General features: G+C 48.4%; 1 protein-coding gene across 3 annotated transcripts in view; it reads right to left on the reverse strand.

Moving 5' to 3' along the window:
- Positions 1 to 8,602: 8,602 nt before the first annotated feature.
- LOC116953345 (hemicentin-2-like) overlaps positions 8,603 to 17,939 on the reverse strand; it is a 40,921-nt gene continuing 31,584 nt past the window's right edge. For 2 of the 3 annotated variants that reach the window (XM_032973468.2, XM_032973470.2), the window contains 2 exons: positions 17,254 to 17,287; positions 8,603 to 13,321 (listed from right to left, as the gene is read on the reverse strand). In XM_032973468.2, the coding sequence (XP_032829359.1) occupies positions 13,096 to 13,321; positions 17,254 to 17,287 (260 nt within the window). In that variant the 3' untranslated portion in view covers positions 8,603 to 13,095. The remainder of the gene's footprint in view (positions 13,322 to 17,253; positions 17,288 to 17,939) is intronic. The other variant, XM_032973469.2, reaches the window with a different exon arrangement.

The raw sequence follows: 17,939 nt of genomic DNA on the forward strand, positions 1-17,939 counted from the left end.
ATAGCGCCCTCGCACGGGGGATGGGCATTGCACAACATCCACGCAGTGACCCACCAACCCTCGCTGCTGCTGCTGCTGCATCCACAACAGTAGTGCTGAATGGCTAAAGGCAATAGCCACGTGCGGTGTAGCCGCCACCACCGCTGCCACGGTCACCACCACCAACAACAACTACAACCACAACAACCGCCATTCGTCAATCAGTGGCGGTGACGTTACCACGGCGCTTGTGACAGGCTATGTGCACTTTAAGGCCCGCTGACAGTAGGTCACGGGACAGACCCAGGTTCCATGGGTTGACTGAGATGAGTCGCCGATGCACCATCTGTGCCCCCTACTCTGCCCACTTGCCGTGCTTTAGATAGCCGGCGATTTGCTCATCTGCCCTCCGTTGTTGCTGGAGGGCGACTGCCTTCAACTGCAAAGTAGCGTCCTTCACGAACCTCCTCCACAGAGGCCGATCTTGACACCGCTGGTACCAGTCATTGGCACGTCCACTCAGCTCTATATCCTTTCGTACCACGTAATTTCATCTCCTTTCTAGCCCGTGCCTCCTCGTCTGTTTAGCCCCCTCTATCCGGTCGAACAAAATCTGATTGGGCATGAGGTGGCAGGGCATGTGGGCTACATGACCTTGCCAACGCAGTCTCGCCTGTCCGGGACTGTGTCCAGATCTTTCAAGAATTTGTGAGCTCTTCACACAATCCAGCCTGTTTAAACCCAGGATGGATCGAAGGCAGGCCAGCCTGAATGTTTCTAACCGGCTAAGATGCTCCGTTTGGGGCGTGCACGTTTCACAAGTATAGAGAAGGGAGGGAATGATCGTGGCCGAGAAGACCTGAAGTTTTTCGTGGAGCGACAGACCAGGTAGCTTCCACGCAGCGTTACACAGCCGATTAAAATACAATGCCTCTCGACTGATTTGGAGTGAGACCTCTGCTGTTTAACCGGAGCTGGTCATAAGCACACTGCCCAGGTATGAAAAACGCTCCACTCTCTCCACAACTGCCCCATCACCAATGGGAAATTGAGGGCGCGGAGTGTCTGACGACACAATATACCCAGGCGGGTGCTCAATTTTGGTGGGCTTGCCGGTCAAGTCTTACCCCTGAGTGGCACGCTCAAGGTTCAGCAGCAGTCCCTCCCAACTCGTCTGAGCGAGCAGCAACCACCAGATCATGAGCACGCACGCGCACGCGCGTGAGACAACAGATGGCGCTGTAGGATCACAGTGGCAGGGATCGTTTCCGGCGTGCGTTGTTCGAACGCGAGTCTGATATCGAGACGTATGGGTGACGCTAATGACTCAGATCACATCACAGCTCATCGTCTCATCAACACATTTGAAAAGGGGGCACCCCCCAGTGGCAGATGTCCCTGTGCAGCACAAACTGACTCATACAAAGACAAAGACAAAGATCCCCCATATAGCCTTAACAGACTGTAGGGGCAAGTGCTGTTAGCGAGCACCTATGAAGGCCGGAACGGTACACGAGGGGGTGGGTGGCCAGCAACACGCCCGACCGCCTTTGTCTCCCTAGGCGGTCGGGCAGGCATCGTATTTTTGCCAGTAGGGAGTTGGTCGATGACGATTGATGTTGCTGCTGCTGTGTGTGACCCCCCATTAAGTGATGATTTTGCCGTGTGACTTTCCTTATTTGGCGAATTTGGACCGTGACGCCGTCACACCAATGGCGACCTACCCGCACCTCCGATTAGCACGGTTGGCTCCGTACAACAGTCAGCCTTGACGAGAACCAATGCTGGCGAACTGCCAGATGTTGTAATTGGCAAGGGGCCCGTCTTTGGTAGATATGGGTCCCGGTTCAAGGCAAAACTGAGCAGAGAATAATCACAACATTAAACTCTGTGGCGCATTCTGTTCTCGCCTACTTCAAGGCTCGCCTTTACTGACGCCACTATTATGTTTTTATTTTTCGATTTAAAGCTTTCGTTCTTTCACCTGAAGAAGGCTACTTGTGTTGTGGCCGGAACGTCGTGAGAATTGTATTGTCTTATTTTATTTTATTATTTTATTCTCATTCTACGTGACTTTACCGAAAGAACCAAAGAAGATATTATGTTTTTGTTCAGCCAAGGCACTGAGGCGATTTCAGAGGGTTGGTTCGTCTTTAAAACAACAAAAAATGTTTGCCAAGCTCCACCCTGCCTGCTTTCATACCGTCACCTCATATCTGCACCGCGCTCTACCCCAGAATGATCTCTTTGCCCACACACTCACACCTCAGGCTACGCGTTCCCGAACACGCACACACTCTAAAGCCGCGTTTCGCCTTAGCCTGGGCGGTCACCACCGACTCTTGGGCCACAGGGAAACCAACTTCGAGGCGACTCTCGACGTCGCTTGCCGTGGGCCGGGCTTGGCACACGGGGGCAGCGTCAGAGGCTGCCCTTCCCGTGCTCCCCTGCCCGTTCGTTGCTCCCCCAGCAGGCATCGAAGCTACCCGCTGGGAAGTGTTTCGCGGGTTACGGCTCCTGTACCCTGCTGGCTGGAGCTCGCGAGCCGATATGGCTGGGGTCTTCCTCCATCCACCCTCCGCTGTGTTTACATCCTTACAATCATAATTATTAGTGACATTCTTAGCTCTTTCGGTAGAGTCACGTTGAAGGGAAACAATAAAATAATAAAATATATATAAAACAATAAAAATTCTCACGACGTTTCGACCATAACACAAACGGTCGTCATCAGGTGTGTCGGTTTGCATTAATGTATTTATAAAAAACGGTTTATTTATTTATTTAAAAAACCGTCAGCGCCACGCGCAGCGATTTGGCAGTTTATTTAGAAGGACGAGTCCATCTATGTTCTGAAAAGAGGAGGGGGGAGACGAAAATTTTAATGTATGCTGTCTGAAAGCTACTGTAAGCGTGAACAATCAATTAAGACCTGAAATGGTTTATCAAATCTTTCCAATGATTGCTAAGCCAGAATCCATCTTCTCGGTTGAAATTGTCTCTGTGCCTGTATATGTGGATGGCCTCATTAGTGACATGTAACAGATTCGCCTCCTTCCCATTGAGTGAACGTGACTGATTGATAATGATGATCGTGATCACGGCGATAATGGTCGTGATCATTGTGACGATAATGATTTACGGTCACACTACGCTTTATCCGTAAGTTAAGCGCGTTTAGAGCAAGTGTAAACCGGACTGGAAAGCAGAGCAATAGCTCACGCGACAAGAAGTTACACGGGGAACTGTCAAACCGATATCTCGATGATCGTCATACCGTGCCATTTTTGCATCGTGCTGAAATCGTGAATCATTCTATTGTTGCGCAAAATCCTCGAGCGCTGTAGTAACCCGGAGGGCCAGAGACAAGAGATGTATTCATCGTCGTCAGATGCGGTGGACCGGTGCCTGTGACTGTTGAATGGCTCGAGAGCTCACTACGGCCACCCACATGGTACGTGCAGTGGGTAACAGAAGTGAAAGATTTACGGTACCAAGTTCCCACCACCGCTCCCCAGCGCCCCCCCGCCCCCCCCCCCGCGGTCATGGGTCTCATGACTGCCCCCCCCCCAGCCCCCCCCCCCAAACACCATAGTTTACTAACAACACTCAGATCTGCGTGCGGCATGGCGGGCACGAACAAAACAACTCCCGGCATTGTCTCGACCACCAGTTCAACAGAACTAAAGCAGTGCCCTTTGTTGACGGCGGTGGCTCTGCTGAGGCGTAGCATCTCGTGATCAAGCGAGGGTCACAGGGAGGTGTCGCGAAACTCAATCCCCCGTGCGCGCCGACAAGAAGCCATACCCCGTTGCTTTCCGAGAGATGGCAGCACAGTAAGTGGATTCATCTCAAGCTGTCTTCGTTCATTCCGTCTTTGAGACTTCTTTCAGTGCTCCGGTTTCCTGCCACAATGTAGCGCACGCACTTATTCATTGGCCTAAAACATCCCAGTGTTTGTCGAGAACCGCAGAACTTGGGCAATAGTTGGTAAGCGCGGCTATGCCAATATCACGACACAGAATGCATGACGATGGTTGTAGCTGTGTTGTTGTTGTTGCTGCTGCTGCTGATGTGCTCACGGAAGAACCCCACGGATGTCCCGTTGTAGAAAACGGCTGGGCAACAACCGGCTGAACGCGATCGCACACCGTCCGTGGAACAATTCAAAGTAAAATTTTTATTTAAAGCTTTCGTGACTGCAGTAATTCATATTCTTAGTTCTTTCGGTAAAGTCACGCATAAATTTATGCAAACTAACACACCTGAAGACGACCGTTTGTGTTATGGTCGAAACGTCGTGAGAATTTTTATTGTTTTATATATATTTTATTATTTTGTTGTTTCCCTTCAACGTGACTTTACCGAAAGAACTAAGAATATAATTCAAAGTAAGCTGAAATTATCACAGAGGAATGTTCTGTTGGGACTGGGTCCCAGCGCGAGAGGAACAGTACAGTGGAGGAGGGGGGTTGGTGCGACACGGACCAATAGGCCACGAAACGTGGCACATCTCCAGTCGGTAATACTTCCTCTGGGCTTCTTCCCTCTTACAGACCCCCCCCCCCTCGACCCTCTACCCTCCCCCCTTCGTTCCCACCCCCTCCCTCTCCTGTCCTTCGTGATGACGCGCATCATGGTCCAGGACACAACGAGTCTCACTCCGGTCGCTCGCTCACCTGCGGGTCTGTTTTAATAAATGAATACATAGATATTCCCTATTACAGCAATCGGCTAATAATGTATTTGACAAAGGTAACTCTCAATTAAAAATGAACAATTGAAAAATTAAACTGTTATCAACATGACTAACGTTGAATTATCCAGCGATGTGGTTTCAGTCTTGTCGAAAGGGTTTAACTTTGCTTTGACCCCCACGTACAATTCCTGTCGATGAGATAATTGCTGAAGTGGAATCATCAGTTAGACATCTCCCCCATAATCAAGCTGAGATGACTAGGCATGAGGTTGGCAACATTATTGAGGACACTAAATTTCCAAAAACAAATATTAGTGTCAGCGAGGCCAAAGCCTTAAGATGACTGAGAGCAATTTAAGATATCCAAATGCATGTCCGCTGATAAAGGCCAATAAACTGTTGTGATGCCCCGTGAGGATTGCGGCAATACAATCAAAGTTTACTCGACGAAGGTACCTCGCCAAAAAATTTACGAGACCCAACCAACACCTTGGAACTTAAGACAGCGGCAATCATTGCCAAGTCATCAATTCCCAAGGAAAAGCAATATGTGATCAAACTAAGTGCGTCAAAAGCGCCAAGACTTTATGGGCTACCATATAATCACAAACTTAATATCCCATTCAGGCCCATAGTTAGTGCAATAGGCTCTGCCACATACAAATGAGCACAATACGTAACGAAACAAAAGTACAGCCATACATCGGTAGGACCTCTTCGTTCATTAAAAACTCAGAACATCACGTAAATATAATTAAATATATGTTAATCTTAATCCTAATGATATTATCGTAAGTCAATGAGTCAATTAAGTTACTCGATACTCCGGTAACAAACAGGTTTAGCCAAAAATATCCCAGGACTAGCTGAACACTATCTAAAGAACACCGATTTCTTGTGGAAAGGTAATCTCTATAAACAAAAAAAAAGGAGCAGCAATGGGCTCGCCTTTGTCTCCTGTGATTGCGAATTTGTACATGGAAGATTTTGAAGCAACAGCCTCAAGCTCATATCCTTAGCTCTTTCGGTAAAGTCCCGTTGAAGGGAAACAATAAAATAAAAAAATATATAAAACAATAAAAATTATCACGACGTTTCGACCATAACACAAACGGTCGTCATCAGGTGTGTCGGTTTGCATTAAAATAAATTTAAATTAATGCAAACCGACACACCTGATGACGACCGTTTGTGTTATGGTCGAAACGTCGTGAGAATTTGTATTGTTTTATATTTTTTTTATTATTTTATTGTTTCCCTTCAACGTGACTTTACCGAAAGAGCTAAGAATATGAATTACTGCAGTCACGAAAGCTTTAAATCAAAAGCCTCAAGCTTATTAAAACCCTCTGCTTGGTTTAGATATGTGGATGACACACTGGTGATCTGGCCACACGGCAAAGACACACTTAACGAATCCCTAAATTATTTGGTTCTTTCGGTAAAGTCACGTAGGTAAAAATAAAAAACAAAGAATTTAGGGATCCTTGCAGTCGCGAAAACTTCAAATCTAGAATTCCTAAATGATCTCAACTCGCATAAATCATCCAACCAGTTCACCATAGAAGCGTAAGTTAACAGAACTCGCCCATTTCTGGATATGCTACTCGAGCGTGGCATAAATGGTAAAATAACACACAGCGTTTACTGAATAGAGTCACACCATCACCCCGCACAGAAATACTCTCTCATCAAAAGGCTCATACATCGGGCTAAGAGAGTGTCAGATGGTCATAGCCTGAGAAGTGAAATTCAACATGTTAAAGCAGCTCTGCAATTTAACGGTTACAATGATGCACAAATCAACAGGGCACTGAATGCCAAAACCAAATCAAATAACACGAGAGTTGAAACTGACTAAGTAATTCAACCTATTAAAATACCGTACATTATGGGAGTATCTGATAACTAGCCTTTTTTTTTTAAACAAAACATCCGAGTGATATTTTGCACAGTACATAAAATACAGAAACTAATATCTGGTACTAAAGATGTATTACCGAAGCTATCAACAGAAGGTTAAATGCACTTGTGGCAAAAGCTATGTTGGGCAGACAGGGCAATTGATCAGCACGAGACCAAAACGACACCAAATAAATATTAAATACCGTCTTAATACAACTGTCGGCAGTGGCAGAACACGCGTGCCAACAAAGACACTCAATTGATTTTGCTAATGTTGAAGTTCTGTGCAAAACTAGTTATTACTGGCCAAGACTAATTGGAGAATATATCGAAATTGAGAGAAATAAAAATGAATTTAACTGTCCAGATAGCTACAGGTTCAGTGCTTGCTTAGAAGCGAATCGTCAAATAACACATTGTTTAAATGCATGCCTATACAGGTCACCATACATCAATGGGGACCACGTGTACGCAGACATTAAAACGGTACTGCTAACAGGAACAGCATCCAGAGCTTTACCATCCCCCACTCCCAACAACCCCCCCCCCTACCCTGCATCCGTCCTCCCTGGCTCCCCCCCCCCCCTCCTGTTACCCTATATAATAATCTCTTATTACAAAATAGCTCTCTTTACAGTCATTTTGCTGTGCTGGTTACACCTGATGATGGAAGCTTGTGCTGCCTCCGAAACGTCGTGATTTGATTAACTTTTTTTAATTTTTACCCACGTGACTTTACCGTAAAGAACCAAAGAGTACGGGATCATTGCAGTCACGAAAACTTCAAATCTAGAATTGCTGCTAGTTTATTGCACGCAAACGATAGGTGACACAAGAACATCGTATGAATAACTCGACCGGCGATGGATGCCCATTGCAACGTTTATGCGTTCATGACTTGCTCCTCCTCCCCGCTCCGCGCGTGACGGGCTCGCAAGATGACTTCACCACATCTACGCCTCTATTTAAGGAATGGAAAAGGTGGATTTCTCCACGAATCTGGACGTCGCCTGGTGAAGCTGGTCGTAATTGCTGGCGAGATGTCGCACTCAGATTGTAAATGTTGTGGCTTTGCTCTCCAACACACAACCGGTTAGTGCTGTACTAGTGACGAATTGGCCACGTTCTGTTTACGTGACAAACCTTACTAATTGGCTGTGTCGGGTGGTGGCGGGTTTAACGACGCAACATTTATATATTTACGCGCTCTAACCCAAAATAAATATATATTGTGGATATTACATTGTTTGTTGTTGCCACTTGCTAACCCGCCCCTCCTGGACATCTGTAGGGAAAATAGTTTTATAGCTACATTGTCCCACCCACAAACACAGTGTCCCACCCTCACAGTGTCCCACCCTCACAGTGTCCCACCCTCACAGTGTCCCACGCACATTGTCCCACCCTCACAGTACCCCACGCACAGTGTCCCACCCACCCTCACAGTGTCCCACCCTCACAGTGTCCCACCCTCACAGTGTCCCACCGTCAAACACAGTGTCCCACGCACATTGTCCCACCCTCACAGTGTCCCACGCACAGTGTCCCACTCTCACAGTGTCCCACCCTCAAACACATTGTCCCACCCTTACAGTGTCCCACCCTCACAGTGTCCCACCCTCACAGTGTCCCACTCTCACAGTGTCCCACCCTCAAACACAGTGTCCCACTCTCAAACACAGTGTCCCACCCTCACAGTGTCCCACTCTCACAGTGTCCCACTCTCACAGTGTCCCACCCTCAAACACAGTGTCCCATCCTCACAGTGTCCCACCCTCACAGTGTCCCACCCTCACAGTGTCCCACGCGGCACAGCGGCCCGCTCGTCTGTGACGACACGCGTGGGAGGGAGAAGTTCATGGGCGCAGAGATCGAGGGGAATGGGGAAGAGACATCAACTCGGCATTTCCCCCTGCTCTGTCGCAATTCCTCCCGGCGGCCAGGGATCACCACGGGCGCCCCTGTCGTCGGCCGCGTTCGTTGTTTCGACACAAAAGCACGAGTGGTTAAACTGAAAGGTCGTGTTTGTAAAATTTTATTGATTATATTTCACAACCGCGTTGTTAACAAGGGTTAAGCGGGACCGCAGCGGATCGAGTCGCCTGTGGCACTAAAACACTCAAGAGATCTCATCCCCCCCCCCACCCCCAAACAAAGACAAAGATCCCCCATGCAGCCTTAACAAACTTTTGGGGCAATTAACTAACACCGATGAAGGCCAGCACGGTACACAAAGCCGCCTTTGTCTCCCGAGTGGCAATGCTTCCAACAAAACCGCAACAGAAACTCAATTGAGGTTGAGTGGACCTAGGGAAGGCCTAGGACCGGTTCAGATAGTCGTCACCGATGTTGGTGGCCCTGAGCCGGTATCGAACACGGGGGCGCCAGGTTCGTAGCGCAGCGCGCTAACCGCTACCCCCCTCCCACCACTGACCGCCACGAGAGAAGCGTGCAGCTAACGTGGAAGCCCCCCGCGCTCCCCACACCGCTCTCCGTTATGTTACCAGCTAAGGCCCACTGAGCTATACCGTAGCTCTCTCTTTTTTTCTTCTTCCAGAAGCAACCTGGCCACAAATGAGAGCTCAACGAAGCGGCTTAACGTCGCGTGGGAATATATAGCGGCCAAACACTCTAAACGAGTGTTTCTAAATGTGGAGGGAAAACCCCCACGGGGAGAGAGAGAGAGAGAGACACGCACACTCCAAATATACACGAGGTGTCAGGGTCGGGTTCGAACGCACGACCTCCTGTATATCAGGCGAGGGAGTTAACATCTGCCTGCGACTGTAGCGCCCTTACACTGCCCCACCTAAACTATGACGACATCATGCCCCACTCGGGGCGTGGGGGGGGAGTGGACACGCGGGTGCAGGGGACACAAACACGGGGATTCGGTCAATATGAACCCGGCAGGTCTCGCGAGGCCAGACCGGGACACGTCTGTTCTCGTCACGATTAGTCACAACGTTGGTTCGTCGTCTACCGATAGAACACAGCCCGAAGGGTCGAGGAATCATTGCTTGGCAGAAAACCAACCACCTCCGAGCGATAACCTCGGTGATTGAACAACGCGATTAATCTAATTCGCGTCTATGCGCACACGGAGCATTTGTGAATTCGAGCGAGCTGATTGGTTACTTTGCAAGCACACAGCAAGCGTGACTTCTTACAGCAGGACTCAGCAGAACGCTCCTGAAAAGTTCGTCTTGAGACACTATTAAACAACCATGCCACACTGTATGTTAGATTAGAAAAATCAGTTTTACTCGCTGGCTGGCTGGCTGGCTGCCTGGGAGCAGGGCAGGGAGGTGAGGAGGGGACGGAGCGAGTTTCTACCGGGCAAATGAGCATTGAGGAATCGGTGCTCGTTTCCCGTTCTCGGCGCTGAGCCAGTGGGGGAAATTACACATTCCTATGGCAGGGGCAAGTCCATCGATGGCGAGGTGTGGCGGTTGGCATCAACGGCTGCGGGAACGATGACGTCTTCGACTTAGAGAATGAGGATGGAGCGGGAGCCGAGTGGTGGGAACGCGTCCGAGAGGGACGCTCGACGCGAAGAAGAAGGAGAATCAGCTGGCGTGCAGCCGATGGTGCTGGGTCGATAGTTGTTACATCGCAGGAGAACGGGATTCAGGAGGCCTTCATCTAAAAACTAAAGCGAAACTTATTCTTGGTTCTTTCGGTAAAGTCACGTTGAAGGGAAACAATAAAATAATAAAATATATATCAAACAATAAAATTATCACGACGTTTCGACTGCAACACAAGCAGTCATCATCAGGTGTGAAAACCAACGGCAAGTCATCATCACATGACGACTGCTTGTGTTGCAGTCGAAACGTCGTGATAATTTTATTGTTTGATATATATATTTTATTATTTTGTTTCCCTTCAACGTGACTTTACCGACAGAACCAAGAATATGAATCACTGCGGTCACGAAAGCTTTAAATCAAAATTTAAAACGAAACGTTTTTTTTTGTTTTACCAAGTAAGACCCACTGCGCGATTATCTCTTTTTCATAAGCGAACTGGCCACAAATTATAGCTCAACGAAGTGGCTTATTATGTATAGCAGTCAAATACTCTAAGTGCAAGTTGATTATACATGTGGAGGGGAAAACCGGAGGTCACGCCAACTCCAAATATACAGTAGGCGTCAGGGTCTGGATCGAGCCCACAACTTCCTGTATACTCGGCGAGGTAGTTAACATCTCGCCACCGTGGCGCCCAGCAGTGGATAGTCCACGCTTGCTGATTTGCATCGACCAACATGAAACGAACTAATGATTCCTCTAAGGACCAAGGAAGTAACATGTTCGTCACAAAGTGATGGACAGGAGGCCGGATTGCAAACTGATCTTATAAATGAAGATTCGAAATGTATAGCCGGGATAACAGCTGTGATTGTAGCCGGGATAACAGCTGTGATTCTAGCCAAGTTAACAGCTGTGATTCTCGCCAAGTTAACAGCTGTGATTATAGCCGGGATAGCAGCTTTGATTGTAGCCGGGATAACAGCTGTGAATATATAGCCTTGATAACAGCTTTGATTATAGCTTTGATAACAGCTGTGATTCTAGCCAAGTTAACAGCTGTGGTTATAGCCGGGATAACAGCGGTGATTGTAGCCGGGATAACAGCTGTGATTACAGCCAGGATAACAGCTGTGATTATAGCCAGGATAACAGCTGTGATTATAGCCTTGATAACAGCTTTGATTATAGCTTTGATAGCAGCTGTGATTATAGCCAGGATAACAGCTGTGATTATAGCCTTGATAACAGCTTTGATTATAGCTTTGATAACAGCTGTGATTATAGCCAGGATAACAGCTGTGATTATAGCCGGGATTACCGCTGTCATTGTAGGCGGGATAACAGCTGTGATTCTAGCCAAGTTAACAGCTGTGATTCTAGCCAAGTTAACAGCTGTGATTATAGCCGGGATAACAGCTGTAATTGTAGCCGGGATAACAGCTGTGAATATATAGCCTTGATAACAGCTGTGATTATAGCTTTGATAACAGTTGTGATTCTAGCCAAGTTAACAGCTGTGATTATAGCCGGGATAACAGCGGTGATTGTAGCCGGGATAACAGCTGTGATTATAGCCAGGATAACAGCTGTGATTATAGCCAGGATAACAGCTGTGATTATAGCCTTGATAACAGCTTTGATTATAGCTTTGATATCAGCTGTGATTATAGCCAGGATAACAGCTGAGATTATAGCCGGGATTACAGCTGTCATTGTAGCCGGGATAACAGCTGTGATTTTAGCCAAGTTAACAGCTGTGATTCTAGCCAAGTTTACAGCTGTGATTATAGCCGGGATAACAGCTGTGATTGTAGCCGAGATAACAGCTGTGATTATAGCCTTGATAACAGCTTTGATTATAGCTTTGATAACAGCTGTGATTATAGCCAGGATAACAGCTGTGATTATAGCCATGATAACAGCAGTGATTTTAGCCAGGATAACAGTTGGGATTATAGCCATCATAACAGCTGTGATTATAGCCATGATAACAGCTGTGATTATAGCCATGATAACAGCTCTGATTATAGCCTTGATAACAGCTGTGATTATAGCCATGATAACAGCTGTGATTATAGCTTTGATAACAGCTGTGATTATAGCCAAGAAAACAGCTGTGATTATAGCCGGGATAACAGCTGTGATTATAGCCATGATAACAGCTGTGATTATAGCCTTGATAACAGCTGTGATTATAGCCGGGATAACAGCTGTGATTATACCATGATAACAGCTGTGATTATAGCCGAGATAACAGCTGTGATTATAGCCTTGATAACAGCTGTGATTATAGCCAGGATAACAGCTGTGATTAAATCCGGGATAACAGCTGTGATTATAGCCGGGTAACAGCTGTGATTATAGCCATGATAACAGCTGTGATTATAGCCAAGATAACAGCTGTGATTATAGCCATGATAACAGCTGTGATTATAGCCATGATAACAGCTGTGATTATAGCCTGGATAACAGCTGTGATTTTAGCCTTGATAGCAGCTGCGATTATAGCCATTGATAACAGCTGTGATTTTATCCTTGATAACAGCTGTGACTAATTATAGCACTGATAACAGTTGCGATTATGGTCATGGTATCAGCTGTGTTCATAGCCTTGGTAACAGCTGAGAGTCTACGATTATCTGAGTCATTGCTGACCAGACTTAGACCATAAACTCGCTGCACTCGAGATCCCGGTTTAATCGCGACTCAGTTAACTTGAGTCTGTGGGTTTCTACGTACGCCTATGGAGTCTCTATGCGAGTCAATGGGATTCTATCTGAGCCTATGGATTACTACGCGAGTCATTGGTGACCGGGCTACACTTTGAGACCCCGGTGTAATCGCTGGTGGCCTTGCAGCTTGAAACCCAGAATTGAACACCAGATTCTCGGCGCTTCCCACTCAGCGTCCTCATCACCTCTGGGGCCACCCAGTCAGCTCTGATAAAAAAAATTCACCCAGGCCACTTGTGGTTTACACGGTGGTGAGGGCCTGACCACTGGGCGGGTTGGGCAGCGGTGTGGTGTCTCGGGCCGCGGAGGCCTTCTGGCCGGTGGGCATGAGGCTCGTGTAGTAATCGTCGGAATCCTCTTTAGCTGCTTGAGCTGCTTTAGCTGCTGCGCTTTTGCCTCGGTGGCGGCCGGCGTCTGGCTGAGATGCCTCTTTTGCTCCTCTTCCTCCTCCATCGCCGCCACCTCTGCTGTTGTTATTGTAGGGAGACACGAGCGACATTGATTGAGAATCGTGGGCCTTTGCTCATTGCCACACTGCCCCCTCCTCCCCACTACCCCTTGCCCCCCCCAACCTACCACCCCTTACCCACCACTCCCCGAGCAATAGAACCGTAGTCGTCCAAAGCTCAACCACGCTGAGAAGTAGCCTAGGCAGATGTACACTTTTGAGCAAAATATCTTAACCGATAATATAAATGAGCGACAATGCATCGTTAGTGTTGTCGTAGAGAATATAAAACACAACAACAACAACAACCACAATTCGTCACGAAGTGGCGGTGAGGTCACCACGGCGCTTGTACCGGGCTATGAGGTGTCGAACACTCACTGGCAGGAGGTCACGGAGCAGACCCAGGTGCCATGGGTTGACTGAGATAATTGGCAGATGCACCACCTGTGCTCCCTACTGTGCCAACTTGCTGTGTTTTAGTCGCCAGGTGCTATGCTCCATTGTGACGTGCGGTGAGGTAAATGGCTGGGGAGGCACTGTCTCGTATCAGAGCCAGATTTACACACTGAGGGGGGCGTGTCCTCACTGAGGAGGGCGTGTCTGACACGCCCCCCTCAGTGAGGCAGATGTGATAGCTGCCTCCCCTGGTGCTTTTTCATTGCAGTTTTATGACGAGACCAGCGAGCCTAAATATCTAAATACACATACGTGAAATAAGTTACCTGGAGTATGGAAGGCGAGCACATGAAATGAAGGGGTCTACAAACATTACATTGGTGACACACACTGAGATAGTAATAGGCACGCGCTTATTGCCCGTGCTCCATCCAGTGTCTGAGGGGTTGCGCAATCAGAGGGGAGGCAGAGCTCGCCGCTGCCTCCTCGCCCCCCCCCTGCATTCGCAGCGGAGCTCAGCAAAATTGGCGATTTTGACTATAAAAATTATTGGAATCGTACAGAAATTGCATTTATAACACAGATCAGTGGAACAATCTTAATATTTATTTTCTTATGATTTGTTTACTTTTAGTAACAGCTATTTTCATTGGAGTATGACACGTGAGGTTCTGCCCTCCCCTGCCTCCCCTGACCGCACGTGACTGCTCCGCTCGTTGTTGTGAGCGTCGCTCCTCTGCCCTCCGTTGTTGCCAGAGGGCGACTGTCTCAAACTGCCGAGTAGCAGCGTCTTTCACGAGTTTCCTCCAAAGAGGTTGATCTTGACACCACTGGTACCAGTCTTCGGCTAGTCCTCTGAGCTCGACCTCCTCCTGTACCACATCAGTCTATCTTTTTTCCAGCCCGTGTCATGTCCTTTTAGCCCCCTCTATGCGGCCAAACAGAAGCTGCTTGGCATGGGGGTGGGGGGGGGGGTGGGGGAGGGGCTGGGCATGCAGGCTACTTGGCCCAGCCAACGCAGCCTTGCCTACCAGAGGAGCTCACCGATGGGGCCGTCTCCAGATCGTTCAAGGATGTGTAACCTTACTCTTAGGTTCTTTCGTTAAAGTCACGTAGGTAGAAAAATCATCAAATAAAATAAAAAATCATTTTCACGATCGCAACATAAGCGGTCGTCTTCAGGCGGAAAAAGAAATCAAGTAAGTGGAACTGCTGAACCAGCGAGAGAGCTGTTACAACAAGAGGTTGTTTATGTGGCGATGGGCAAGCAAGCGGGGTCTGAGCTGGAAAGGAATTCCATCCCCGGACGCAAGCACGTCAGTTGTGTTAATGCGGGAGATTAGGGAGAGAGCGATTAGAGAGAGAGAGATAGAGTTTAGCATGAAATGAGCTTCCGTCGCCGCGTAAGAGTATCGTCCCCGCATATGCGCACAACAGCATTGTTAATGGGAGAGTATCACTATGTTGATGGGAGAGATTAGGCAGGGAGATTAGGGGGATTAGCACGTTAATGTCACGTCAATGTGTAACACAAGCTGCTGCGGCGCTTCCAACTTCTCTGTGAGGCAAGCGCGTCCACGCAAGAGAACCACCACAATGGTGGTTGCGCCAGTGAGACTTACAATACCCTGGCATCTACAAACTAAGTTGTGTCTGCGGCAGCAGCGGTTACATTGGGGAAGCGAAACGGACCGTGTTCGCGAACACAAGGCAGATTTGAAACACGGCAGAACCAATACCTCTGCAGTGGCTGATCATTACTGTAATGCAGTGGGCTCGCACGATATTGTTTTTTTCCGAGACCAATGTCCTCTGCAAACCTTCGGGCTACCATCAAAGATTTGTCCACGAAGCCATCCAGATATATAAACACAGAGACAATTTCAACTGGGAAGGTGGGTATAAGCTGAGCAATCATTGGAAGGACGTTATTGACCAGGCAAAGCCGTTACTTGCCGTGGTGCTTCCATTCTACCCTGCCGTTTGGCTGTTATCGCCGACTCTCTGAGTTGCATTGCCCTGTTAGGTGCCTCTGCATTAACGGGCTGGGGTCTCACTAACATGGCCACCTCTGCTCCCTCAGCCTCGATGTATCGATGGTTCTGGCTGTGTGATGGGCTCTGTGTCTCACTGGCGCGACCACCGTTGCGGTGGTTCTCTTGCGTGGACGCGCTTGCCTCTCACAGCGCAAGTTGGCAGCGCCGCAGCAGCTTGTGTTACACATAGACACGATTTCAACTTGCTAATCCCCCTAATCTCCCTGCCTAATCTCTCCCATCAACATAGTGCTAATCTCCTATTAACACTGCTCTTGTGCGCATATGCGGAGGCGATGCTCTTATGCAGCGACGGAAGCTCATTTCATGCTAAACTCTCTCTCTCTAATCGCTGTCTCCCTAATCTCCCGCATTAACACAACTGACGTGCTTGCGTCCGGGGATGGAATTCCTTTCCAGCTCAGACCGCACTTGCTTGCCCATCGCCACGTATATAACCTCTTTGTTGTAACGGCTCTCTCGCTGTGTTCAGCAGATCCACTGCTGGATTTTTTTTTCCGCCTGAGGACGACCGCTTGTGTTGCGATCGAAACGTCGTGAATTTTTTTTGTTTTATTTTATTTTATTATTTCTCTACCTACGTGACTTTACCGAAAGAACCAAAGAGGATGGATTCCTGCAGCCACGAAAGCTTCAAATCAAGATTTGTAGCCTCACACAATCCAGCCTGGTTGAACCCAGGATGGATCATAGTCAGGCCAGCCTGAATGTTTCCAACCGGCGAAGATGTTTTATTAGGGGGGGGGTCCACGTCTCGCAAGCACAGAGTAGGGAGGGCATGATTGTGGCCTAATAGACCCGACGCGTCGTGTGGAGCGACAAACCAGGTAGCTTCTACACAGTGTTACTCAGGCGATGAAAAGATAATGACGCTCGACTGAGTCGGAGTGAAAGCTCTGCTGTCAAACCAGCGCTGGTCATAAGCGCACCGCCCAGGTACAGAAACCTCTCCACTCTTTCCACAACTACCCCAGTGCCTGCAAGTGACTCAACTGGGGTGACACACACATTGTGAGCAGCCACATCACCCCCGATTGCGAACCCCTGGCAGGACCCCATTGGAACGGAGTCTTGAGACTCAGCGAGGCCATCATGGGTTAATAATCTCACAATAATGATACTGATGAAGCGTATTGTCCACAACGCCGATGATTATTCTGCGTTGTATATTTATGGTTTTGCATCGAACTAGGGCCCATACCTAAGAGGGTCTTTGCCTATAAAAACAAAAACAGTCAGTTCACCAGCGTTGGTTCAAGGCATGCGTGACTGTTGCTGATGAGATACTGAATGTCGAAGCCGTGGCAGAGTTGAGCTTGCGTTGACCGATGCTGCTGAGATGATGCGCACTCCCATGGCGAAGGTCGTGTGTGTGCGGCCACGCAGCCAGGAAGCCAGCCAGCCAGTAAAACAAAAGATAAAAACGCAAACATATCTTGGGAAAACTCGTCCGTCGTAAAAAAACAAAACTCAAAGAGAAAGATGCGGGACTCACTAGGCATTCTGCGCAGTCTTCATGAAGCCCACCCCTGCAAAGAGATAAACAGTCACTTTAAATCATTGCATTTGCTCTTTATTTCTGCCTCGGTTTAAACCCGGACGGCACCAGCACCGCTACGTCGTCGTAACGGGACGGAAAATCAATTCGGAAATCTCGCAACACAATCGTGGCCACGGAAGTGGACATCGCAGAACTACCTCCTAAGATCCCTTCGTCCTTTTTTTCATCAAGCGACACACCGATTCACAGATCAGGGGGGCAGGCCGTTCTCTCTCCCACACAAGCCCAGCCACTGAAAGTAGTGCTCGCTGTATTCCGTTCAAACCGGCCCCCTTTATATTCTCAGAGCTGGAATTCTCACCAAAATTTTACGTGATGGGGGTTTGTTTCCTTTTCGTGAGGGTGCAGTCATTTATTTGGTGACCACGCATGCCAGGGCCATCCCTAGCGGGGTGGGGGGGGAGGGGGTGGGGGGGGGTCGCGCTGTGGGGCTCCGGGGGCGAATCACAACCGACGCCTTCAAACTAAATCGTAAGCATTGTATCTGACACCGTGACCTCGAAACGCGAGCCCCCTCCCCCTTAAATGCGGGGGGCCAAGGGCAATCGCGCCAATTTGCCGTGTCCCTTGGAAAAATGCTTTCCGTGCTGCAAAGCATTGTCTCGCTGTACGCGGGAGAC

This window comes from Petromyzon marinus, chromosome 51 (assembly GCF_048934315.1).
Source record: "Petromyzon marinus isolate PM22_M1 ecotype Great Lakes invasive population chromosome 51, UKy_Petmar_22M1.pri1.0, whole genome shotgun sequence".
In the NCBI taxonomy this organism is placed as follows: Eukaryota; Metazoa; Chordata; class Hyperoartia; order Petromyzontiformes; family Petromyzontidae; genus Petromyzon; species Petromyzon marinus.